Source organism: Zootermopsis nevadensis, unplaced genomic scaffold (assembly GCF_977971745.1).
Source record: "Zootermopsis nevadensis isolate Lab colony 2312 unplaced genomic scaffold, Znev_1.0 Znev_ptg000020l, whole genome shotgun sequence".
In the NCBI taxonomy this organism is placed as follows: Eukaryota; Metazoa; Arthropoda; class Insecta; order Blattodea; family Termopsidae; genus Zootermopsis; species Zootermopsis nevadensis.
In genome coordinates, this window is record NW_028259152.1 from 17,725,589 (window position 1) to 17,753,359 (window position 27,771).

A 27,771-nucleotide genomic window follows, 5' to 3' on the forward strand; every position below is an offset into this window, starting at 1 on the left:
TATTTTATGGGGTAGAAGTTGTGAGGTATGAGATTTTATTCTAGTGCTCGGGTAAACTTCTTTATATCATATACTTTCTAAAGTGGGGGAGGGGAGATTATTGAATAACTTAAATTCCAAACTCCCTCATGCTACGGTGCAGGACTTTCTTTGGAAAATCTTTTGTATACTCTGCTTGTCAAAGAATAGCCCACTTTAATCTATGGAACTCAAAGGTTCATCACCGTGTCAACAAAAGCCTGCTACCACAGACTGTCTGCTGCATTCAGTTTGCTCCATCGGTTCCTATCTCCCGAAGGTCCATCTTTCCGTTTTCCTCGCACCTTCTCCCAGGTCTTCCCAGTGGACTCTTGCAAACACCCCTTTCCTTCCCCCATGCGTGCCGCAAGTCCTGCCCTCCTCATCCTCTTTGATTTAATCGCCCTAATAATATTAGGTGAGGAGTACATTCAGTGAAGCTCATTATTATGCAGTTTTCTCCATGATCCAGCTTCCTTCCTTTTAGGTCCAAATATCCTCAACACCATTCTCAAAGACAATCAATGTTCCTCTGTCAAAGTGAGAGACCAAGTTTTGCACCCATACAGCACAACTAGCAAAATTACACTTTTGTATATTTTAATCTTTAGCTTTTTTATATGAGTTGGGAAGACAGAAGATTTTGGATTGAATTCAATCTGCTCTTGAATGTCATTATGACTTTTCAGTGTCATCCCCAAGTACTTGAATTTTGTCACATTTTCAAATGATTCATTAGCTATCCTTTCTGTCCTGAATTCTGATGCTGAGACATTATCATGTACTTAGTCTTTTCTGAAATTATTTCTAGACCAACATCCCTAATAGCCCTTAAGAGTGTTTCTATGTTTGCTTTTATAGTATTTATAAAATCGCCCTTCAGCACAGACCAGAAGCTGATAAGTCCTATTTGGTTCCAAACTGCCCTGATTTTCTTGGACTTTCCTGGTTGCATATTCAAAGGAAAAATTGAAAAGCAGCGGCGATAGAGCATCTCCCTGCTTCAGGCTATTCTGAATAGGAACTGTTATCAGACAAATGTTTACCTACACTAGAGGTTTCTCTTAAATGTGTTTTAATCAGCCTGACTAGCTTCTTAGGTACACCAAGTTCAAGCAAAATATTGTAAAGAGCTTCTCTTTGAACTGAGTCATACACTTTCGTGAAGCCTATAAATAGTTTGTGGGTTGTCCCATTGTATTCCCACTTTTTCTCTAGTATCTGGCAAATATAGAAAATTTGATCAGTTGTAGATCTAGTCAGAATCTGATCAGTACCCAGGGATTTATACTTTTTCAACTTCTCAATAGTAGTTTCCACTATAAGTCTCCATTTTGTTTTCCACAATTCACAAGCGCTCTCAGCGGCAATGTGAAGAACTACAACAAACAAATGAAACTTGATATCAGCACATTTTGGCTGCAGGTAACATGGTTACAGTTCTCCAAAGGTGTGCAGCTACTTTTGACTTACCTGTATATTCAGTTACTCTGTTATTTGAGCTACCTTGTTTTTGTTCTGGTAGTATGGTTTCTTATTCAACCCAGCAAAAAGAAATAGTAACCATAAAGCAGAGAAATTTAGCTGGAACGCTCATCTCCATTGGGACTACAACTTCACAAACTATCAGGGGGTTGGGGTTGTGACCTCTGTTGATTTGACACTGAATTTGTGGACCATTAGACCAAATGAACTGAAAAGCAGTGCGACTGCAAAGAGGATTAAGATGTATGTGACTGTTATAAAATTATTTTATAAAAACTCACAATAAATTTGTTTTCAATTTTATTTCTGGAAATGAAATATACAGAACATGGTTAAAACAAGAACTACATTTTATTAGACCAAAATTATTTGGCACAAATCCTAATTAAAATTTAATGTTGTAACACAATTCAAATGTAACTGTCAACAAAGAGAAGCCAGCCAATTACAGCCACAAATGGATTACACTATGAAAAGTTATAATATTTATAATACGATCACTTGACTAACTGTGCCATAAAAATAACACTTATGAACAGTTTCTGGAAGAATGACCAAAGGAAAATATACATACATAATGAAGTGGACTGCCGCGAGTTTACGACCTTTCTCTGAATACAGACACTGCATTCCTGTACAGCTGGAACTCACTGTTTCAAACATCTTGAAGAGCTATACATTTTATATGAATATGACAGCTAGAAAATAAGCTTCAGAATGCTTTATTTTCCTTTGATAAGCCTTCTGATGACATGCAGCAACCTCCTTCCTGTTAAAATTATGTTTTTAAGGCACTGACACACCTTCACCTCAACTATTTAAGTTCTGGATCTCTGCACTGCTGGTCAACAACCTTGTAAATGTTGGCACCTTTTATCTTCATCTGGGTTCCAGTGTCTGATGATTCAGGTGATGCAGACAGCATATCACTGCGATCCAGCAATGCATCTAACTCCTCGTCGGTAAATACTGTAAACAGAGAGAGACAGTGAGGTTGGGCATGTCCCAAGTTTGGTCCAGATGTGGCAAAGAGAATATTCTCCATCCTTGGAATTTAACTCTGGCCATCCAGACAGTAACTTGCTGACTGACAAACCACAGATATTTTTAATCTCAGATTGATTATTTCCATTTTGTGGGGTGATTGCTGAATTTCAGCTTGGTTTATCTGTGAAAGGCAAACTAAATTATGCTTCACCATGCGGCTGTCATGTCCTAGTAGTATTTGTGACAGGACGTTTCTGCATTCAAAAAAGGGAAAACATAAATTCCATACTTTAGATGTTAATCTTGACAGACCAAATACCTACAAACAACAGGGTTTATAAAATGTATAAATATTTGCAAAATAAAAAGAAAAACAGTAAGGTAGAAATACCTCATATGGGAGTTCTCAAATGCTCTACTTACCATAACCATTAGAATGTATCACTTTTTGGTGGTCACGAGAATTAAGAAGGTCTAGCAGTTCTCGAAGATTGATTACGTCTTGCTGTCCTTTTTTGTCAAGCTTAAATAAGCCTGTCAAGAAAGAATAAGGGCATAAATCTTTACACGTAAAATGAAAAAGAGAAAACCGATCCAACAGGTCACTATGAAGACCGCACATTGAGAGTGTATGAGAAAAAACAGCTAAGCAAAATGCTTGGACCTAAGACAGGGGATGTTCTAAAATAATCTGTACTTTTCACCAAATTAAAATTTACATAATAATATCAAGTTTGATGAAGCTCATGAGAAGTACAAACAAAAATTTAGACAGACACTTTAATGGACATACACTATTCAGACACCAAGGCTCAGGTGAGAGGATAGGATTAAAGTGGATCTTAGAGGCGCATGGTATGAAGGGACTCAACTGCCTCGGGACGGGCTGATGTGGACACAGTAATGAATCTTCAGGTTTCATAAAAAGAAAGTAATTTCTCAACAGTTTACTTGGCCATCAGCTTCTCAAGAAAGACAATGCACCATGAGTTACTTAGATATTTTACTAGAAGCGGGCACTAGGAACATGCAAGAATGTAATATGAGGAACATTCTTTTTTGGAGATGTTCTGAAGTGTTAAAATGTGGATTATTTGGAAAATCCAGTTAATTGATATTAATGGTTAGGATTACAAACAAACAAAATGATTTCAACGTGACTCGTCTTACGAACATGTTATGAAGTGGCAGAAAGCATGCGCGTGCATGCACACACACACACACACACACACAAGGAGTAATCTATACCTTTATGGATCACCATCTTCTCTAATTTCCTCTTCACAGCAGCTCGCTCAACAATCTGCTCATCGATAGTTGCAGCCGTTACAAATCGATACACCACAACAGGGCGAGTCTGACCAATGCGATGACAACGATCCTGGGCTTGCAAATCCACTTGTGGGTTCTGTAAATGTTGCATATTAGACCACAGGATACAAGAATCTAGGTTGGCAGTACACTTCAAAATGCTGCTAAGCTGGGACAGGAGCATTTACAGAGTAAAGGCCCAGAAATGTACTACATTTATCTGACTATAAAATGACCCCCCCCCCCTCCTCAGCTGCAGTGAATAATGTGAAAAGTACTTTTATTACTCATTCTAATATAATTTTTACAAATTTCACAAACACAAACTTTTCTTTCACCTCTTTACAATGGCTCATTCTAAGTCAACAAAGTGTTTCTTGTTGAACTTGCCCCCATCAAGTGTCCTTTGTCCATTATCGACTGCCGCATTAGCAGGAAAAGTTTGGACAAAACAGCACTTACAGATTAAGGGGCCAATAATTTACTGTATTCACTGGACTGTATGATATTTCAGACATAAAATTATCTCCTTTTGCAGGGGCAGACGTAACCCCTTTCATTATTTTTTTCTGAAAATATGATAAAAGTATTTATTTCATGTTTGGAATACACCTACAAAAACAAAATAATAATAATTGTTTTTATGAAAAATATTTAATTGTACGACACAAGATGTTGTTTATATAAGTGTAATAATTATTATGCTGAGTTATCGTGGATAACGTTCCACTGTTTGTAAAAAGTAACCTCACAATAACAGCACACAAATGTCACTGCAGCTAATGCAGGAACTCAAGACATTTGCTACACAAGCACAGAAGTTCTCCCATTTGCGTGTGATCTAACATAAAAGTATAGAAACACATGTGACTTATGAAAGTACGACAGTCTGTCATTTACTGACATCTGGAATCTGATACATGTATTTTCTCCACGATCCAAATTTTCTCAGTCTGAAATGGAAGAAGAACAATTTTCCTGAATTAAATCAGGTTAATATTCTTTTGTATGAACCATGAACCAGATATATCTTGGGAAAATCACGAAATGGGTTACAATTTACGTCACATACAATTTAACATAATGCAGTATAAGCCTGGTTTAACTCCACATGCTCTTCAATGAACGATTCACATAATTTATTAAACTTTAACCCTTTGCGGCCCCTTTTAAATACCACTAAGCTGTGTACATTCAACTACTACAGTGAAACCTCTATCCATCGTTCCCGGAACTATCGTTTTCCCGGATGCATCGTCCGTTTTGTTCGGTCCCGAATACATCCCATATAAAATAATGTTACATTTTCCCGCTTCTATCGTTCCTCGAACTATCGTTTTATCGCATCGATCGTTCAAAAATCTTAGTCCCGGCCCACAATTTTCCCGCAATGATCGTTTCTGAGAATTTAAAATGCTGGGTTTTGAGATAAATTATTACCGAAAGACGCACAATGTTTTTGGAATACGCAGTAGCGGTAACCTGTTATGTCGCCCAACCAGCACAGATTCTTTTGGAATGAGGGGTCAGCGGTGCAGGGGTGATAGTTGGAGTGAATGGCGGTGCTCATTGTCAGAAATTTTACGATTTTAATTAGGGTGCACTCATATTTCGTTCCAGCGATGCCAGATGGCATGTGCAGTGTGAATTTCTTCACAAATGCTTTTATTATAAGTACAAAGGAAAGGCTGGCGGCACTTTTCATTCTTCTGGTTCATCTCGTTTCCAGCGGTTCAGGGTCTTCTACAGCTACGTTTCGTTGAGTTCGGCAGTAATAGTATTTCCATTCTTCCTGTTATTGTCCGCAAAGGGGGTTGGAGTGGTGAGGAAGAGGAAGACGACGAATGCGAGCCCGAAGCTTTGCCGAGTTTTGCCGAAGCATTGGCGAAAGTGAAGTCGTTCTTTTATGCGCTTAATATTAGTGAACGTGACGAGGAAAACATTTTGAACGTGGAAAGTGCTCTGTTTGGTCTAAAACGTAAAGTTTCGACAAACCAGTTGTCCATTAAAGACTTTTTTTGGTAAAAAGAAGTAACTTTGAAAGAGAAACATTGTTTTTTTTAAATTTTTAATGCTTTCCCGCATCTATCGTTTTCCCGCATTCATCGTTTTTATTTCCCACCCCCGCCGAAAACGATGCATCGAGGTTTCACTGTATTGTGAACTGTTTTGATTTTGTTTTTAACTTGTATAAAACGAAAGACACTTTGCTAAATATGGTAAAAATAAGTTCTGAGAGGATCACAGTTCCTCGTTTGAATACTGACAATGTGAAATATTTTTCACGGACTGTACCACTATCGCTAGCAAGATGTGTAATAAGTGGTGCCGTTCTGCCTCCTGTCGTTCAGTAGAGAATAAAGCAAGTTCAAGTCGGTAGATATGACTTTGTCGACGTCTAAATATCTCTTACTGCATGCAGATATACGATGTATAAGCACTGGATTTCATATTCTCAGAGCCGTGCTTCCTTTTGCTCTGACTGTTCGAAAGTTCAAGACCAAGATCAACGCCAGAAAAGTGAAACAGAACGCGAAGTGTAAACAATGAAGTCACTACACATAAGGAATGCTTGATACAAAGACAAAAGAACATGCACATGTCAGTGGTAGATTGCTCTACGCGCCAAAAATAATTCAAAAAATATAATTTCCTATTAGGAAGATGGTATTTTTTTAATAACTTTATCAGATATAAAATACTTTTATTCTAAGTAAATATGATGTATGGCAAAACACTTGGTGTGGAATCCTGGCTTCCTTCGACACGTGTCAGAATAAGATGACATTTCTCTCCTGCCTCCTTTCACTATTATAAGGTACACAAAGTCTTACGAGGAAAACTAGGATAGAAACATTGCAAGGAAGAAGGCTTCAATGATATGCTGACACTGTTTGCCAGCCTCAGTTTGACTCCAGATCATGTAAAAAATTCGTAAAATACGTGGCGGACTCAGTCCGACATCTGAACGGAACTCGGATATTTAAATGTCGGACTCAGTCAGACGGAGACCGCAAAGGGTTCATGATTACAATCTTCAACTCTGCAATGGCTAAGGTAGTCAGGTACATACCCAATCACTGTCATAGATAATGACAGTGTCAGCAGAAGTAAGATTGATTCCCAGACCACCTGCACGAGTTGAGATGAGAAATATGAAGAGGCTTGTATCAGTGTTGAATGCCTTGATCCGTATCTGTCGGTCCTCGACCTTGGTAGATCCGTCCAAACGGACATACTTATAATCCCTCATCAGTAAGTAGTCCTCCAACAAGTCAAGCAGAGATGTGAATGTAGAGAACAACAGCACCTGCAAAGTAACTGGAAGTTAAACTACAGATAACTACGAGGCGCGTCCACAAAGTAAGTTTCCCACTCGTCCCACAGATAGCAAACCTTATATTGCGCGAAGCGACTGTGCGTACGTGATAGAGCAATGACATAGCATGGCGCATGCACTAACGGCACTTCCCGCGTTCTCACAGTAGCATCGTTGCAGCTGTTGAAGATGGAGGTTCTTATTCCAGCTCCCGCCGACTGTGAAGTATGGTCAGTGATAACACTAGGCCGCACACGGCTCGACGGACAGCGAGTCTCCTGCAGGAGTTCAGCTGGGAGGTGTTTAATCATTCACCCTACAGCCCAGACCTCGCTCCCAGTGATTTCCATCTTTTCCTACACCTCAAGAAATTCCTGTCCGGTCAGCATCAGCGTTTTGAGAATGACAGAGAGGCGGAGATGGTTGTCACACAGTGGTTCCAATCCCAGGCGGCAGACTTCTACGACACAGGTATTCAAAAGTTGGTCCCACGGTATGACAAATGTCTCAATTCCGGTGGCGAATATGTTGAAAAATAGCTGGACACTTGCTGTATCTGTTGCAATAAATATTTCCATGAAATTGTGTTTTGTTTCTGTAAACGGCCCCAGGGAAACTTACTTTGTGGACGCGCCTCGTACATATATAATCTGGCAAATTATTTACTTGTGGAAAGGCTTTAAGAAGTGAATCAGACCAGGTAAGGAAATAAAAAGATGAGCAAGAGAATGTCAGCTTATCATCATCATCTTGAAGACAGTCCATATGGTACCACTCCAGTGGGCACGATTCAGAAGCAGATGGGGGATAAGGTTAACGCTGGTGGAGAATGGAGACACTGAAGGACAAACAGACTGTGCAGCCAACAGGAAAGGGGGATAATGGGAAGAAGAGTAAGAGTAAACAGCAGCCAATGAGAATGGTGCAGCGGGGATAACAGTGCCCCTGAAAGCACAGTCTTATCAGAATGGCTCAGGGGGAATCTATCATGCAAGGCCCTTTCAGGACAACAAGCAGAGGAGGGCTAAATGGAAGTGTGCACATGTCCTTGGCGACAGCCTACTTTTATTCCTTTAGGGTGCAACTGAGAGGCTTCCGTGACTTGTTCAAGGAGAAGCCATCTTCCCTGTTCATATTGTTGGAATGAAGCTTGATTCTGTTGCTTCCCTAACAATCTGACCAATGTGTCTAGATTTTTCAGCCAGAATACCGGTTTTCTGCAGCTGGATGTGATGGTCTACATTTACGCTGTGTTCTGCTACAGCTCACAGGGATGGTAGAGACAGATGTGCCGGTGGTGCTCTTCGACTCTGGTCTCCACTGAACGTCCAATTTGTCCAATGAAGTTTTATCTTCTCTATGTGGTAGAGAAACTGTCTCAGGTGGGATGAGAGTCCAGAGAATCTGTTGATTGCTACAGCCATTATTTTCAAATGCATTTAATAGAAATTCAAATTCCTAATGGAGACTGTCGAGGAGGCTAGGGTTTGATTTTGGGCTGTTACGCCATAGTAGTAGTAGTAGTAGTAGTAATGGAGACTGTCAGATTCACAGATGGCTTTGGCTCTCTGAACTAGGGTGGAAATTACAGTTTGCTTGCCAGATGGCACTGAAATCTGGCATTCAGATGGAGGTTTGTATGGGTGGATTTCTTGTATAAGCTATCTACATCCTAAGGGGGCAAGTGAGTCTCCTGCATACATCAATAACAAAGATGGGAAGGCTGACCACTCTCTCTGTGTATGTGGAGAATTGGATATTGTGGTGGAAGCAGCTGAGGTGCATGACAAAGTCATCCAATTTCTCCGGTCCATTACACAAGATCACAAAGGTGTCATTAACATGTCTGAACTAGAAGAGAGGTTTGTAGGTTGCCCTGCTGAGTGCATATTCTTTGAAGTTCTCTATGACAAAAGCAAACACATGTCCATTCTATCGGTCTGTTCATAGAACAATCCATTGAAACAGAAATACAAGGAGGTCAGGACACTAGAAAAGTTTCATGCTGTCTCTATCAAAATACTAGGATGTCCCCAAGTCTGACCCAGAGTGTGCAGATGAACTCAGCATGCCCAACAGATATTTTACCAGGCTGTAGGCAGGAGCCCATATTACTTGGGTGGCCTTGAACCATGTGCTGTAGATGTTCAGTGACATTCCCTGGGGGTGAGGACATAATGACATCTGTTACTTACTAAGAGACAAAGTCAACTTACCTTATGACCTCTCTGCTTGAGTTTTACCAGCATAGCATCAAGAACCAGAAGTTTTCCTGACTTGTTCACCAATTCCTCATCTACCCTGAGCTCATTCTTTCCTGGCACAAGTGGAAAGTGCACCAAATATGGATGATTGACAATCTTACGCAGCTGCATCATCGGCTGTATCATCTTTAACATGATTTTATAATCCTTATCTTCTTTATCTTCTACTTCAATATTAAAATCCGCACTGAAAAATGAGATTTGAAGTTTTCATGGTGATATGAATGTAGATGATGATCTTTGTTGCTGAGCTATATAGAATTTGGACTGTGTGTCCCTGATGATTGAGGCTGTATGTTCCTCTGAAACACTGGCACACAGCTCAACTTCTATGTGGTGCAACAATCTGAAAGATCATCACCTAGATCAGGGGTGGCCAACCCAAATGATCTTTCGGGCCACTTTGGAAATGCATCATAACTCCGCGGGCCACATATAAAATTATATATCCCCATATTAGATTTAGATACACTATAGACATTTTTTTGGAGTGAAAAATTGAAACATAATGATAATTTTTGAATATATGGATGCACAAATAATGTATTTTTTTAATACATTGGTTTTCACTACTTTGGCCATTATAAAATAAATATATTTTGTAAAAGTGCGATGAATCTCGCGGGCCGGAAAAATGTTCAAGGCGGGCCACATGCGGCCCGCGGGTTGGCCACCCCTGACCTAGATCTTATACGTTTAAATACTTGAAACACAAAATACATATCCATAACATTTAACGAACATCTGAAAATTTATGGAAACTCACAATAATATATGACTGAAGACATTTTTACTCCAATAATAGACTTGCGGCTTCTTTTAACATAAAAGTTCAATGTTATTAAGAACTAAAAGTACACAAGGCCTACACAAAATCTTTGTACATCATCATCATCATCACGGGTTATAGAGCCTATTACAGGCCTTGACCACCCCAAAAACCTTTGTACATGCAAGTCAATATCTTCAGGCTTACCTTACATTTGACTGTCCATCAAATTCATCATTACTTTCCACAAGATCAATGGAGTGATGTTTTCGACTGTGGATCTTGCGCTTTGCACGTTTACCATCTGGCTGGTCAGGAATAATAAGACTCTAAAATAAAACAACAAAATCTAATACATTGCCTTAACCATTCTCATAGCGGACTTAAATCCCCATACAACAACTATTCCCCGAGGTGTCACAACAACTGATTTGAGACACAGTGTATGGAATTAAAACAGTAACGCAATTTAATGATCCCTGGCCCTGCCTGTTGTACAGTTAACGAGTTAAAACGCTGTTCATTCTTCAGAGGACCCCGCATCTGCAGTCATCTTGATAAAAGTGAATTTGCCATTTAGTGTTCCTTATGTGTGACAAAGACATGACAGCTGCTGGCTCAGATACAAAACAAAATATGACAGCAAACAACAATATTTAACCCTGTGAAGAGAAAGTCTGTTTAAATAACATTTGAGAATTCCATTTGTGTGCAGAAGGCCTCCAGGTGTGGAGGGCAATTAATATACTGAATGAGCAGTTGTGGACAACTGACAAGGAAATCCGAGTGTTACGAAATATTGTACAAAAGAAGTTCGGTCTCTCGCATTAAGGGAAGAACAAAAACTGAGGGTGTTTGAAAACAGGGTGCTGCGGAGAATGTTTGGACCTAAGGATGAAGTGATGGGAGGCCACAATGAACTCCACAATTTGTACTCTACACCAATTATTAGGATGATCAAACCTATAAGGATGGGAAGGGAATTAAGAAATTGGTACAAAATTTTGGTTGGAAAGTCTGAAAGCAGAAAATCACTCAGATCAAGGCACAGATGGAAGTATGATATTAGAATGGATCTTGGAAAAACAGTCTTACCTCCTCAGCTTTTCTCAATAGTTTGCTGTAGTTGTGTTCCACTGTGGCTCGATACAGATCCAGCTGTAGAGGTGACATTGGGGCATACACAAGCAATTCCTTCTTTGGTGGAATGTTGAGAGCAACATCAGCTTTCACACGGCGTAAAAGGAAAGGTAGAAGAATCTGGGTAAAACATTATTAAAAGAGTAGAAACAAATAAAATGTCCCATCTCTTAGCTCTAATTGTCTGCATAATTTTTTTTTTAAGTCAGCACTCCATAGCAGTGATTCTTGCTAAACACTTTATGACTTGGACCAAGCAATGGGATGGCAACGCACAAATTCAACTTTTAAAAAATATTCTGCATTCTACGCACACAAAATACTCATACTGTGCATAACATAGACATTTTACTTTGCATGGTAGTACTGAGCAGAGCACATGCACAGCGTATCATACTAACCTCCCTCCCTCTGCAGGTCCAATTACCCAGACAATATGTCAGAAGAATATCAGAAAACTTCATTTGAGCAAGTTGCTTTCTACTTGGAAGATTTACGATAACAAACTATGGATTGCAGTCTCACATTTATCAAATGAAATTGAACCATTAAAATGACCTGAAGTACGATCTGAATGACCCACAGTTATTCTCAATGTGCTGTTTTACATTTCACAGATGGAATTACTATTTAATGGTTTATCCCTGGGACAAAAATACTGTTCTTAAGATAGTTTACAGGTTCTTATGAGTTGCATTTTAAATATATTGTAACGTGTTGTCGTGAGAGCAGCACAACAATGTCAATAAACAGTTTAGTTGTCTGTTTATTGACATTGTTACGTATTCAGCATTGTTGTATGTTTATAGCCATTGTTGCGTTAGACATTATTGTGTCTGGCATTGTTGTGTCTGTTTATTGACATTGTTACGTATTCGGCATTGTTGTATGTTTATAGACATTGTTGCTTTTGGCATTGTTGTATTTGTTTATAGCCACTGTTGCGTTAGACATTATTGTGTCTGGCATTGTTGTGTCTGTTTAATGACATTGTTGTATTCACTTATAATTGTTGTGTCTGTTTAATGGGGTGCTACGGGCCGACGACGAGTATGGACGGGTCGGCTGCGTGAGCAGGCACCGGGTACGTGGACCGGGGCGGCCGAGGGGCCAGCGTGTGTCCAGTGGGGTGCTACGGGCCGACGACGAGTATGGACGGGTCGGCTGCGTGAGCAAGCACCGAGGACCAGATAGACTCGATGGACAGAGCGTAAGAGAATGTGTGTGTGTGTGCGCACAGAGACTCGAGTGTGTTGTTGTTGTTGTAGAGAGATGACTGTATGTGCAGACCACTGTAACTGATTTAATTTGACGTGAATAAATCAGGGTTGACAATCCAAGGTCGCAAACCCGATCCACGTTACAATATGTTATAATATGTAGTGTTTGACTTACTCACCTGGTGCATCACTGACAACACATTTTTCTGTTTCTCCTGGTTGATGATCTTCTCGCTGCTACCAGACTGCTGTAGTTCAGATACATCAAACCATGACTCAAACACTGCTAAATCATCAAAGATTTCTGGCAGCAAAAAATTAAGTAACGACCACAGCTCAGACAGATTATTCTGAAGCGGAGTGCCCGTCAACAGTAGTCGGTTCCCAGTACGATACTCCTTCAGCTCTCTGCCCAAACAAAAAAATGTCAACCGTTACTCAATGTTTTCCACAAAGAGAAAAATGCTGCATTAAATTGAGGAAAATATAATTACATGGAAGATATACAGTGCAAATACTGCACATGAAAGGGGAACAAATATAAAAAATGAAGACAAATCATCAGTTAATGTTTCCTACAAATAAAAGCATTTAATATTGAAGTGGGGAAAATATGAATACAGTGAGCTCTTGATATTCATCAACTCTAAGCTGCATCGTTTCTTATATATATGACATTCAGAGCTCGGATTATTTTCATATCTGGCAGCCAGGTAAATATTCTGGTCGCCAGAAAAAACACCAAATTTATAAGGGATTATGGCACTCGGAAACTCTCGAACACTGGAATAATCCAACGAGCCAAAAGAAACTGATTCTGACGCCATAACTCTCAGCAGTAGCAAATGGTAGCAGGTAAATATCGTGCCGAACTGCATGGGATATCAGCTGTGAAGTGAAATGTTATGGTATACATCTTTGGTTCTCATCCAATAACTCAGCAGTGTCAGTTTACCAGGAACACTCCTAGTGAGAGGTTTGCATATCAGTTCTGTGCCACCTGCGGCTTAGTTACTTCATTTCTACAACAAACTGAGTGCCCACGTCTTAGAGCCAAATAATAATGCTATGAGGCCAAGAGTAGTCCCCATTATGAAAAATAAATTGAAAATGACTGTTGATTCTGAAGATGGCAAACAAGCAGTCAGTATCAGATGTGAACAATACTGCCTGTACCAGTAAAAACAACTGTAGCTTATGAAAATATAAGAATGTTACAAAATTAGCAGTGCCTGGCCCAATTAAATATTAGAGAACCAGAGACAATTTTTTTTTTGAGAAGTTTATTACTGATTTGGATTTTTGAAAATATTAAGGGTAGTCTTCATTGGTGTATATTTTAGTGCTCAAGTTTACGACTTCCCTGGCACAAATTATCATCATAACATGTGGATATGTTGCTCCACACCTGTTGTTTCTTTATTTGTAACTTTCAATCAATGACAAATATCAACTGCCCAATGTACATGAAACACACAGATTGCATATATGAGGAAAAGACGTTAATAACTTAAAACTTAGTAATCCCTAATGTAAAAGTAGAGAAAGACTCTTCTGCAGGCTTGCAGGTCAGTCTGGCTATTAGTTCCCCAGGATGATTAAAAGATTTACTCATTCCCCTTAAAATGTCTGCAGACCTGTAGCAGACTACACGGTGCAGCAACCCAGAAAACAACTGTCTTCAGACTCATCGCCGCAAAAACCTCAAATCCTGCAATTTATCAACTTTAAGAAAATCAATAGGCATTTCAGTTAACTGTAATTTTTAACATTACTTCCACTGACAAATGAGCAAGCTACAGTATTAACCCTCTACAATATGATGATATTTTGATACCTGCCCAATTTTCAACAACAAAGACAAATCTACTATAAAAATTTCTGATTCCCCGTTGTCGTCAACCAATTTGTCGTCAAAAAATGACGTCATCAAACAATGTTACGTTATATTTGTTTACTCGGCATTGTTGTACCAACACAACAATGCCGAGTAAACAAATGACTTCAGTAAGACACTAAACTGACCCCACCCCCCCCCAAGGGGGGGTTAGTTTAGTGTCTTACTCAAAATTTTAAAACGCAATCATCTCCCTCGAAGGGGGGCTGATTGCGTTTTAAAAAGTGGTCAAGTGTTTAACCCCCCATTCGGGGGGGGGGGGTTGGTTTAGTTTCTTACTCAAGATTTTAAAACGCAACCACCACCACCCCCGAAGGGGGGATTGGTTGCGTTTTAAAAACTGTAGTTTAGTTTCTTACTCAATATTTTAAAACACAACCAACTCCCCCGAAGGGTGGTTGGTAGCGTTTTAAAAACTTGACCAACCCCCCGGGGAGCTCCGAAAGGAGCGTTCTGCTCTAGTATAAAACATAAGTAAGAGTGTAGACAGGTGTACTCCAATTTGGAGCAGTATATACATTTTCTAAACGTATTGTTCGCTATTTAGCACATGCCACTGTTACTGGTGTTTACTGCACATAAAAGTCTGATGTTGCACTGTTAAAAATTACTTTTCGCTGAATTTTATTAAATATCCACCGTATCAAAATGTATGAAATAAAAGCTGAGGTCCTTAAAGAGGGATCTATTACGTTACATAATTCATGCACAGGCAAAATACCTCTAGGATTATGCATGATTTAGTATACCTAGCCAGCAGGCACTTGTAGTTCTTGAGCCGATGCCCCTCGTCCACAACAATATAGCTCCATCTGATATTTCGTAGTATCTTTTCTCTCAGTGGGATTTCAAACGATGTCAACACAACAGGGCATACAGCTATATCATTCACTTTGTTCTTCTTACGCAGGAGTGGATACATTTCATAGCGCTTGTTTTCATTCCCATGGAAGAGGAGTACACGTACCTGACAAACAAAACATCTGAATGTGAACTAATGCTTTTACTGGTACAAGGATTTCATCACATCAGACTCCACTTCAGAAAATAAATTCAGACTCTCCCAAGAAACACAATAACTACACAAAACTGTAGAAAGTAAAGCCCACAAAGACATCTGCCAGAAGTAATCCTTGCAATTAAGTGCTTTTAAATACAGAATGCTCCTACAAGTCACATTTCTCCAAACATCACCTGTCTGTCTCGGAAGGCATTCTGGAAGATGGCATCAGTGACAGAGCTGTATACTGAAAGTAGTTCCCACTCACTTGCAATATACAGTGAAACCTCGATGCATCGTTTTCGGCGGGGGTGGGAAATAAAAACGATGAATGCAGGAAAACGATAGATGCGGGAAAGCATTAAAAATTTAAAAAAAAACAATGTTTCTCTTTCAAAGTTACTTCTTTTTACCAAAAAAGTCTTTAATGGACAACTGGTTTGTCAAAACTTTACGTTTTAGGCCAAACAGAGCCCTTTCCACGTTCAAAATGTTTTCTTCGTCACGTTCACTAATATTATGCGCATAAAAGAACGACTTCACTTTTGCCAATGCAGTGTGTGCTTCGGCAAAACTCGGCAAAGTTCGGGCTCGCATTCGTCGTTTCTCCCTCTTCCTCACCGCTCCCTCAACCTTCGCGGACTATAACAGGAAAAATGGAAGTACTATTACTGCCGAACTCGACGAAACGTAGCTGTAGAAGACACGATATGAACCAGAAGAATGAAAAAGTTTCGCTCGCCTTTCCTTTGTACTTATAATAAAAGTATTTGTGAAGAAATTCAAACTGTACATGCCATCTCGCATCGCTGGAACGAAATATGAGTGCACCCAAATTAAAATCGTAAAATTTCTGACAATGGGCACCGCCATTCACTCCAACTATCACCCCTGCACCGCTGACCCCTCATTCCAAAAGAATCTGTGCTGGTTGGGCGAGCAACATAACAGGTTACCGCTACTGTTTATTCCAAAAACATTGTGCGTCTTTCGGTATTAATTTATCTCTAAACCCAGCATTTTAAATTCTCAGAAACGATCATTGCGGGAAAATTGTGGGCCGGGACTAAGATTTTTGAATGATCGATGCGATAAAACGATAGTTCGAGGAACAATAGAACCGGGAAAATGTAACATTATTTTATATGGGATGTATCCGGGACCGGACAAAACGGACGATGCATCCGGGAAAACGATAGTTCCGGGAACGATGGATAGAGGTTTCACTGTACTTTCAACAAATGGCCAACGCACATTTACCACTCGACACACTGCAAGCACTCTAAAGGCACCAGCAAACAACTTGGCATGCAGCTTACATCACAGTTCTACAAAATCGATAGCAATTCCGCTAAAGATCTGAGGTTCTCTCACTTGAAAAAACGTTTATGTTGGTTTTCTGGGCTCAGTATTACCAGAGTTTTATCATCTCACCTGCTTTAATTATACTTTGCCCATATGTTATTAGTTTCTGTCTGCAAGTGTCTTATATGTATCAGGTTTTGTTTAGGTAGTTTATTTAATTAGGGTTTTAATATTTTTATCAGCAAGATTTTGATGGTCTCTTGTTGTGTATGCTCTGTCTTACGACGCTTCTCATTTCAATTATTAAAGTTTTCAAATTACTACTTATACCTGTTAAATTCCTCTGTCTCAGGTCCAAATATTAACCTCATCAATCTGTGTTCTTCCTTTATTGTGAGACTAAGTTTCATACCCATATATATCAACAGGTACAGTGGGAAGTCCCTTGCCCGAACCCCAAGCTGGAGGAGCACCTCTTTTCACGTGTCAGTGACTACTAATTCACCATATTCAAAGCCATTGAGGCCGTCTCTTCAACTCACTCACATACCTGTGGCGCAAACCTCTCAAACTCTAGCATCCAGTTAGGTAACGTAGAGAGTGGAGCAACAACAAGAAATGGTCCTGTCACATGCATCTCAATTAAGTGACAGAAGAGTGCAATTACTTGAAGTGTTTTTCCAAGGCCCATTTCATCTGCCAGGATGCCATTGACACCATTTTCATACAACACCTGAAACAAACACAAGAGTGTAGCGTAATGTACCAAGAACGGATACCACACGGTTCAGAGACTCAGTACTTGTCTCACTGGATGAGCGAGTGACCAATTTTTCTGAGATCGATGCAACGTCTGTCAACCATGAGAGCACAAGAATTTTCCAATAGGTCTGTAAAGAATGCGGTTTTAAATTAAATACTGGCATATAAGCATGACATGACACCAAAATCAGCAACAACTGCATGAATCATTTGATAATATTCAAAATTCTATTATCTGGGAATACCACGGAGAAATGTAAATGAAGTTTATAGTGACACTACATGTGCGTTGTGAACTGTACAACAAGTCATGATGGGACTGCACGTGCAAGTTTACTGGGAAACCCAGATGTTCTTACAGCTTCATTACATAATTCAAGATTATGTATTAAAATGAACTTAAAAAACCTCGCACACTGTGCAGTGTATTGACATATAAAATCATGCATACAAATAAATGTGTAAACAATTTCGTTTGTATGCATGATTTTATATAAAATAAACTTGTATTGTTCACATAATAGTCGGGGATGATTGTAAATAGATCAGGCTTCATTTGGGCTGGAATAATAGGAAGTCAGGTTTTGGACAGTACAGGTAACATTTGAAGATGAACTTGAGGCTTGGCACATGCAGACCTCTAGGGCTGGGTGCAGCATTAAAATGGAGTAACAATGAATGTTTATAAAAGTCTGGTAAGGCAATCTCTTGGGAAGAACTTAATATTCCCCTCAGCATCCAGATCTCAACCTATGTACATCCCGTAAGATAAGAGACCAAGTTTCACGTCCACACAAAACATGTACACATTTTGTGAAGTAAAACTGTCCCATTAGACAATTTTTTTTTCTACCTGCCAGGTTCCTGGCTTCGGATATTCACTCGCTGTATCAAATTCTCCTTAAATGTAAATATACAAATGGTACCTTGAGCCAGTCTAGTCCATCGAGCTGATATGGTCTTAAGGCTCCTCCCTCAAACAGGAGAGGCTGACGTTCAGATACCACACATCCATACGCTGTTTCTCTTATCGCTTCTGTCTGTTCTTGCTGGTCCAGGTCTTCACTTTGTGAAGAATCTGTTTTGGTATCCAATTTGGCCTTTTTATCCATGCCAGTGATAGTCTGTCAAGAAAAAGCAACAGCTTACAAAGCTGAATACGGGGAAAAGCGTCTTCTAAGTCACATTCGGCATTTAAAAAAGGGATGGAGGGGGAGCACACGTGTACAACAAGGAAGAAAAATATCAGTGGTGGGACACACTTATTCACATTCTTTAAAAGCTAACCTTAATAATGATAGAATATATACTCTGCAAACATACGTGGCTGGATTGAACTATACATTTTTGCATCTGAACAAACCGAGGACATTAGAAACAACTTTATAGTGGAAAAATTTGTTGTTTTAGTAACTTATTCTGTCCAAAAATGGGTGTTCCTGTAAAGACAGAAATGAGATCTGTATTAATATATACTCTCACTGCCATCAATGTGATTCTGGACACTCCTGTTTCAAGGAATTACACGTTCCCAAAAGTTATAAAAGACGAAACTGAAAGGAACAAGGGAAGATTGTGTGAAGGAAAGTCAAAACATTCAATTACCTTCAGAAATGGCATGGACACTAAGTAAATAAAAACTCTTTTAAAATTTAGGCTACCGGTATATCCAAAATTGCTATGGTTAATCTATACGGACAAACTGCTCACAGAAAATCAATAATTAAATCTAAATAGTATTAAAAATATATTAAAATTAGCCGTCAATCACAATATAATATAATTAAAAGATTAAAATATCATTTTACGTTCCCTATCGAGTACTCGATTTACATGTGGAACATACACGACATGTTTCGGCTATATATAGCCATCATCTGGTGTTATGTATATAAACTTTTCACTGAATTACTGATATTTTACTGATTTTTAATGATTTTTAGTTTTCATTTTTCTTATCATGTTCTTGTCCTTTATATTGTTTCTTCATTCGTTGTAGTATCACAGGTCACTAATATGTTCCACATGTAAATCGAGTACTCGATAGGGAACGCAAAATGATATTTTAATCTTTTAATTATATTATATTGTGATTGACGGCTAATTTTAATATATTTTTAATACTATTTAAATAAATCACAATATGACGCATCTACAATATCTTAATTAAATCTAAGTTCTTATATTGTCCATGTAAAAGAAATAGTGCAGCAGGGAAACAAAACATTGAAATCAATGGGCCATAACAAACAACAATACTGGTCACATCAGTTAGTAACTATTTCCAGAGAGAGTCGCAGTTCACCTGCCTTCTTTGCCGTCATAAATAGCTTATATACGCATATTATAACACCTCCGTATCCCCAGCTGACAAGACCTCTATCGGTGGTTACCGAAAGAGTCGCAGTTGTGTGTTTGCGACTACATGGCTCGGAAGGGAGGTCACAAGAAAGAGACTACCAGCCATCAACTTCCTACGCCACTATTTTCTGGAAGAAGTTGCAAGCCGCTTGCAAATCTTGGGCTACCCTTAAGAGTATCGCTTTGCAAATCATAATTTCTGACACCACACAAACATGTAATGAATCTAATGATAGAAGAAATCTTACTCTAAAATTATGAATACAACTCAGAGAATGAAATCACACAGTACACGAGTTCCCACCCTGCAGCCTGCCAATGCGTTCTGTACACATTTTTGTAAGATTATCGTTCAGCACGATAAGAAGTAGTCATTACCTGAATTAAAAATTTCATTTAAACAAACAAATAAATCTGTTCAGGCAAATAACAGTTGATAAGAAAGGATGAGCATGGTCTCAGACATTCTAGGTACCCATTTTTATAAAATCTTCCAGTTCTTTTTAAACTGATTCATATCTGATGATAAATACAAATTAAACTTCATGCATCGAAATATTTTATCTGCCATCAGGGTACAGAAATAGTACATACATGAGAAAGGACCAATGAAAGTAATGGAAAATTGAAAATATTAATAAAGGAACCATGTTTGATAAGTATAATTACTGAGAAAAACATTCCTTATTCTAAATATGAATATAATTGAAATAAATTTAGATGAAAGACTACATAATTTATCAGTCTGTTATAATAAACTGCAACATTACAGACACATATTTAGGCAGTAACATTCTTCTACTCCAAAACAACTTAAATTTCTTCACAAATTGTATTAATAAGGCTTTTTATTACCCAAGAAGTAAAAATACTGAAGACATCAGTGAACAAGTTCTTTACACTTTTAATGAACAGATTAACATTAAACAAAGCAACGCTTAACAAAGATAACATAAAATAGCATAATTTCACAACTTTTGCAGGTGCGGTTGCAAAACTTATTTTTCCAGACAACACGACGACATTACCTTTAGAATGACTGGATCCACCCCAAGGAGGTGCTTTCATTTTCTCACAATTTTAATAAACTTAAAGAATTGTACATGTAGATTCTGCATTTTAATATAAATAACTTTCAAAAATGTACCATACCTCAGAGTCTATAACGTCTCCAATATCGTACGTGTTTAGTTTCCGCTTAGCTCTTGTAACATTCTCTGAACCCTTTGATCTGGTGACAACTTTCCTCACTGGGGAACCACCGCCTGAAGACTGTGACGAGCCGTTCTCATTTCGTTCGCGCAGATTGTGCGTGTTAATACTACAAGCTTTTCTCTCACCATTCGCTTCTCCATTCGACACCTCACCTTTATGACGACGAATACTAAAAATGGCAGATAATAAATGACAACTGAACCACAATCACATAAAATAATGGAAACTATACAGAAACATAAATAATTTGTAAGGACTACCAAAGTTTGTAATTCCACAGATGGAATATTTTAACAACCACTCAGTAGTAAAAAATAAGAATGCCAATTTCATTAATGATAACATTAAAAGTAACACCATGTGACTTTAATCCTGCGCCAAAATGAGACAGACGCCATGTGTAAACATATCGCTGCGTTCATTTGCCTAATGCGTACTGAGCCTTTTCCAATTGACAGACCAGTAGCGAGTTTTCTCAAGGACTCTCTGATTATTTAATAATGCTGTTCCAACTGCAAAGGTTCTGTAGCTTTGACTTAGATTTAAAGTAATCAAGTATGGTCAGTGCATAACGATTAGGAAGGAGATGGCATGACCTATTTGAAGGTACTATCCTAACATTCACTTGGAAACAGACAGGAAACTCACAAGCAACTTCAGTTAAGATAACTTATACGAGGCGCGTCCCAAAAGTAAGTTTCCCACTCGTCCCACAGCTAGCAAACCTTATATTGCGCGAAGCGACTGTGCGTACGTGATAGAGCAATGACGTAGCATGGCGCATGCACTAACGGCACTTCCCGCGTTCTCACAGTAGCATCGTTGCAGCTGTTGAAGATGGAGGTTCTTATTCCAGCTCCCGCCGACTGTGAAGTGCGGTCAGTGATAACGCTAGGCTTCACACGGCTCGACGGACAGCAAGTCTCCTGCAGGAGTTCAGCTGGGAGGTGTTTAATCATCCACCCTACAGCCCGGACCTCGCTCCCAGTGATTTCCATCTTTTCCTACACCTCAAGAAATTCCTGTCCGGTCAGCGTCAGCGTCAGCGTTTTGAGAATGACAGAGAGGCGGAGATGGTTGTCACACAGTGGTTCCAATCCCAGGCGGCAGACTTCTACGACACAGGTATTCAAAAGTTGGTCCCACGGTATGACAAATGTCTCAATTCCGGTGGCGAATATGTTGAAAAATAGCTGGACACTTGCTGTATCTGTTGCAATAAATATTTCCATGAAATTGTGTTTTGTTTCTGTAAACGGCCCCAGGGAAACTTACTTTTGGGACGCGCCTCGTAGTAAGGCTGAGACTCAATTTTACTCCAGAGGCAGGTTTTCACTTCATCCACATCCCGCTCAGTGCCGTTCTTTGGACCAACGGACACGAGAACGTCAGTTTATTTTATCCTGACATGAAAACACATCTTTACTCGGTGCAGACGGAAGTTCAGAAACAGCATTCTAACAAAGCGCTTGAGAAAAGGTTTTTTAAAAATAGTGAAACTGCGGTACGTTCGTTATCTTCAACTTATTCAGAGAAAAATTCCATTGCCCCCCCCACCTTTCAATTTTATATTATCTGGAACATTAAGGACTGTTTTGAGTACTAATGTGATACCTCATCAATGTCAACATGAAACTGCTCTTACCGTTTCTTTGTTAATTCTTTCTTTCGTGAATCCAATTTCTTTACCATAAAATCCGTATAAAACTGACTGCGGGTTAGCAAATGCATCAATCTCTTGTACCGCTGTTCCTTCAATTCATTCTCTTCCTCTTCCTGTCAAACAGCAAAAACAATGTAATTTTTCCAGTATTACTATAAGTTTCTGCTACATAATATAAAATTTGCTAAATTTCCATTCACATTTTATATTTACAAACAAGGCAACTTAAAGCCTCCGATATCCATTTCCGTGCATCTCATTCTTTGATTTATAATTTCATGCAGTCTTCAGCTATTCTATCTACATGCTCTTTGCATCTTTCCCGTAAGTAGTAATCTCTTCAATTATACAATTGATCCTAAACGTGCATAAATAATGAAGTTCACAAACAGCTGTTTTATGCTGACATGGATGAACAGCTCACTCAAACCTTGAGTGCTGTGTACATGCTGTAGCAATGTTTGCTCTGAAGTGGCGACTTCAAAGGAAATGTTGCAGCATCCACATCTGTTATGACAGCAGATATCACCTGTTTAAACTTTAAGGAGCTGCTAGGAATCATCAATGACATTGACTTCTCTTGACGTCATGCCCTTTTGCAGAGGTTTTTAAGCCTCACCATTTTTTCTCCATGATGACGAGCATATTATATTTTCAGTGTTACCAAAAGTATTAAAATCAGCAGTACCCATGCCTGTCTGGTTTCCTAATAGTTTAATTTCCTTCAAGATAGGTAACTTCTAATTTTGATCCTTATTCACTGTGTGTAAGAGCGTGCATTCAAAACAGAGAGGCAAACACTACAGCAGGATACGATGAAACCGTTATGCTGATACTCCATTAAACCACCTGACATGGCTGGTAGCCCAAGAAGAGTTCATTATAAGTATTAACCAATTAAGTTAAAGCAGTATACTTAGTAGGAATCACAACATAACAAATACTTCTAAAAAAAAAGTTACACTAAACCAACATAACCTAAAATGAAAATGACCCAAATCAAACTACCTCATATGCTCACATAACTAATGATGTAAGAATGATCACAAGTCCTTTTGTTCTCACTACTCCTGTATAAGCAATGATACCCATTAAAATAAAAGCAAAATACACAAAAAGAAGACCCTACATGATTAGCACCTTTGTTTCAAAACACTGAGTATTTTGTGGCCGGAAAACAACACGATTAGCACATGACGTGATAAGTGTACAAAATGTGTGTTCAATCCTTCAACACATCCAACAAATATCTTAATGTGGAATTAAAACTTTCCAACTAAGACCACAGAGTAACAGCTCTGTTACTTAAAAATAATAAGCAAGCTACATGCAAGAGGAGCAGGGAATTATAAGAAATGAAATACAGTTTACACAACTATAAAATGTTTATGGCAATAGTTTTTAACACAAATTATAAAAGACTCCATTACTACAATTAAAAGCACAACTATGTGCCCAAATTAGGCCATTAGAGACACAGTTTGCTGCTCTGTGCTTTTGCACGAATGCACAATTTACAAATACTGACTGATCTGACAATTCAAAGAACGCATACCTCTTCAATTTCCTTCTTAAGCCTCTCTTCCTCTTCGGCTGTCTTTTTCTCGAGTTCTTCTTCAACTATCTCCATTTCTCGAGTTATTACATTGTATGACATGCTGTCATCACAACCCTGGAATTGTATCACTGCATCACCTTAAAAAAATACACAAATGTTATGACTGTACAACCTACGATAGCATTTATGATTTGGAAACTTAAATATAATCTCATATTAGCTAATCAAACAGATTAACTTCCTCCTACCTGAACCTCTACCTTCAGCTGTATTGCTTGCATCTGACATTCTTGGAAGACTTCACTCAACGTTCTTGTATGCAAAAAAAGCATTCACCTAGCCTCTGAGCTACATTATGGTTACATTTTGCGCGCCATTTTACAGCCACCTTTCCAGTAAGATTTATTTGTAAAGAACGAACTGCAGAAAATACTAAGTCAAATAAAATGTCTTAATTCGTAATTTTAAAACACATTCTTACAAACCAGAGCAGTAAATTTACGTATATTAAGTTTATCGAGTTAAAATCAATTCTAATGAGAACAATCCGATCGCGTGTTCTCAACTGTTGTTTTCAACATCATTACGTGCACAGACAGCTAACGTTGGCAACTTGTGTAAAGTATGTTGTCACATATGTATAGTACTGCCATCTGTTGTGCATCTCCGACCCGCATATAGAATGTCCCAAAAAGATATTCACACAAGGTTAATATTCCCGTGTTATAAAGTGTATACATTTTTTGGTACATTCTGTATAGTGGTAGCAACATAACTGTGAGCTTTAGCTTTGTCACTGTAGGAGGGAAAGGGAAGATGGAAAAGACAAGGCGAGCATGAGAACATATAATAGCTAAGTATTTTCAGTGCAACTGAAAATTTCCCCCCTTTTTTTCGACACAAACATTCACACTACAATGTATTTTGTGAATCGAATTAACTATAAAACACTACTAATGCAGGCACGCGCTACTTCTACAGCCTAAAAGTAATTATTTCACATCCAGTAATATACCAGGAAGTAGTGGTGCACTGTGCCAACCAACCCTTACAATGTTGGACAGTGTCCACTGTTGGCAATCTGGTGGTTTGTCTAGTCAAGCATTTACAAGACTCTGGGTTTGACGCCGTTCATTATCATAAGAAGGGGTGTCTGTATAATAGCCAGAAGATGGGAGTAGGGCCAACTCTCGAAATGCCATGCATATTAAATAAACCTCAGACAATGGGCAATGTGAAAAGTATTTTTTGTGAAATGAATCAAAGATCGTCACTAACCTTTAAAGAATCCTGTAAGGATAACTCCCCTTAATATGAAGTAAGAGTGCTAACCACTCTGCTCATTGTACACACTAAAACATAGCAGCACAGCCAAACTTGTGTTTGTGAAATGAGTTTTGTCAGGTGTTCATGTGTTGATGAATCAATCTTTGAGTTAAGAGTTTTGTGTTACTCAGTCCTCACTCAGTGGCAGTAATAGTACTTTAAAATTACTCCAGTATTATACTGGGACCAATTAATAGATTTCTTCTGAACCTGACTTGTGTGGGACAACTCAGACATAAAACATAAACTCTAACTTTGGTCCACCAACATGTAAAAATAACATTTTATACACTTCTTAACATCAATTAATTATTTACTAATGTTAATAATACAATTTTGAATATGGTTTTACATGTTTCAGCTGTTAGTGGCAGTCTAAAAGTCCTGAAGGTCCCTAATCAGACACGTTGACTGTTACATATAATGAGTGTAACGCCACGAGCATGGATAGTTTATTATAAACAAGCAATGCAGAAGTGGTTAAAAAGTGACAGTGGAACCACGGTTCCGGAGAATCTGACGTAAATACGTCTCTGTAATGTAATGAAATTTAATATATGAAATGAAATGAAATGCAATGTATGAAATGAAATGTAATAATTGTTATATAAGATAAGTACTTGTGATATTCTAAAACGTTTTTACCAGCACAAAATTATCCACTCTACGACGCACTTCTTCTACAAGCGATTCACAGCTCAGCTCTTTCCGCAATAACGAAACGGATTGTTGACGGCAGTAATGTAACACAACAATGCCGAGTAAACAGATGACGTTTCCTAGGTAACATAACAATGCATGCAAATTGGCCATTATTGTCAGTCCATCTTTACAAATTGTTGATATTTCCTAGGTAACCATCTTACACATTTTCCTGTCACTTTTTCATAACACTTTTTTGTAGAATGACCCTTCCATATAGATGTATTTACATCAAAAGTAGTTGTACAGGTACTGCCAACATAGTAATGTAATAGAAAAGTGAAAACTGAAACTAAGTCCATTAATATAAATTCTTATTACTGTGAATTTCTGATCAACAGCTCACAAAGGTAATTAACCTCAACTGGAGAAAGGAATGTGGTAATCATAATTGATTAGCAATGCTGATGTCAATGTCATTGAATAATGGAGGTTCCCTGGATTGGAGGAATGTACAGAATGTTGAATGATTTGGTGCCTAATTTAATCTTCATGACCGCCCACTAGATTATGACATTTGTGCCTACAAATTAAGTGCCAGAAATGTACCTTTTATTCATTGATTTTAATTCAGTCTCAGTAAGGACTGAGAGCAGTCCCACAAGCTGGACTGATCAGGTGTTTAAAGCCACCCCCATTAAGCGTCATGTAGGCACACAGGGGAGAGCAGGTATAGCTCTTACTCATTCTCAACCACAGCAGTGATCAGCATCAAGCCTAGGTCATGCTTTACCCCTGGAGAAGGGACCCTTGGTACCCACTGGACAGGAGGCCTAGAAGACCACAAACAACATCTTTACCACTGTTAGAATCTCAAATCTTCTGATCTGTGCGATTCCCATCTTTGGTCCAAATTATACCGTCACTGTGAAAGTATCATTCTTGATTTCACAGTACCAACTTACACACTTCACACTACTCTCAGTCACTTCTCAGAAATTCCATTTTATGGAACTCAAATGCACCACATTCACAAGAGATATTTGAACAGTGTCCTACCTTCTACATCTAGGTCTTCCAAGTAGTCTCTTCCCTTCAGGCTTGCCAATCAAAATTCTGTATTCACTTTTAATCTCCATTTTTGTTTTTTGTGCTATTTGTTTATCAATGTAGGAAAAAAACAAATGCCATTGCAAAATACCTCAAACATCACACTTTATAACACTGAATTGAAACAAATGACATTTTGATGATTCTGAAGCACAATTTATTGAAATAGCTTTCTATTTGAAATAATTGAAGCTAGTAATCTGATGTCACCTTCAGTTTTAAGTTATTTTTGTGTTACTCATCTATATTGAACAAAAGGGTGCTTTAATTTTTTTATAATTGATATTGTTAGCTTAAATATCTGGGAGTACAACAGTTCCACTATAATAATTTCAAACCTGCTTTCAGATTTTAAACAGCTTGATAGTTTTTTCTGTAAGATGGGTAGAGTTGATATTCATTCTTGACATGTTTGAAGG

At 38.5% G+C, this 27,771-nt stretch overlaps 1 protein-coding gene and 1 long non-coding RNA gene across 3 annotated transcripts; one reads left to right on the top strand and one right to left on the bottom strand.

The window, feature by feature from the left end:
* Positions 1-1,786: 1,786 nt before the first annotated feature.
* LOC110834352 (lymphoid-specific helicase) lies at positions 1,787-27,684 on the bottom strand. 2 transcript variants are annotated; one of them, XM_022073434.2, is made up of 15 exons: positions 26,246-27,684; positions 24,272-24,411; positions 22,699-22,829; positions 20,991-21,222; positions 18,404-18,601; positions 17,266-17,448; positions 15,160-15,377; positions 12,693-12,921; positions 11,249-11,413; positions 10,361-10,482; positions 9,337-9,571; positions 6,875-7,111; positions 3,739-3,898; positions 2,914-3,024; positions 1,787-2,472 (listed from the first exon to the last, which is right to left on the bottom strand). In XM_022073434.2, the coding sequence occupies exons 2-15, from the start codon at positions 24,371-24,373 to the stop codon at positions 2,318-2,320; spliced, it is 2,478 nt and encodes an 825-aa protein (XP_021929126.2). In that variant the 5' UTR covers positions 24,374-24,411; positions 26,246-27,684; the 3' UTR covers positions 1,787-2,317. The 2 variants fall into 2 exon arrangements, with proteins under 2 accessions (XP_021929126.2, XP_021929125.2); XM_022073433.2 differs by lacking the exon at positions 26,246-27,684 and adding an exon at positions 24,523-24,878.
* LOC147873324 (uncharacterized) lies at positions 24,921-26,216 on the top strand. Its single transcript, XR_015535985.1, has 2 exons — positions 24,921-24,982; positions 25,962-26,216. It is a non-coding gene; the product is annotated as an uncharacterized LOC147873324 (long non-coding RNA).
* Positions 27,685-27,771: the final 87 nt, after the last annotated feature.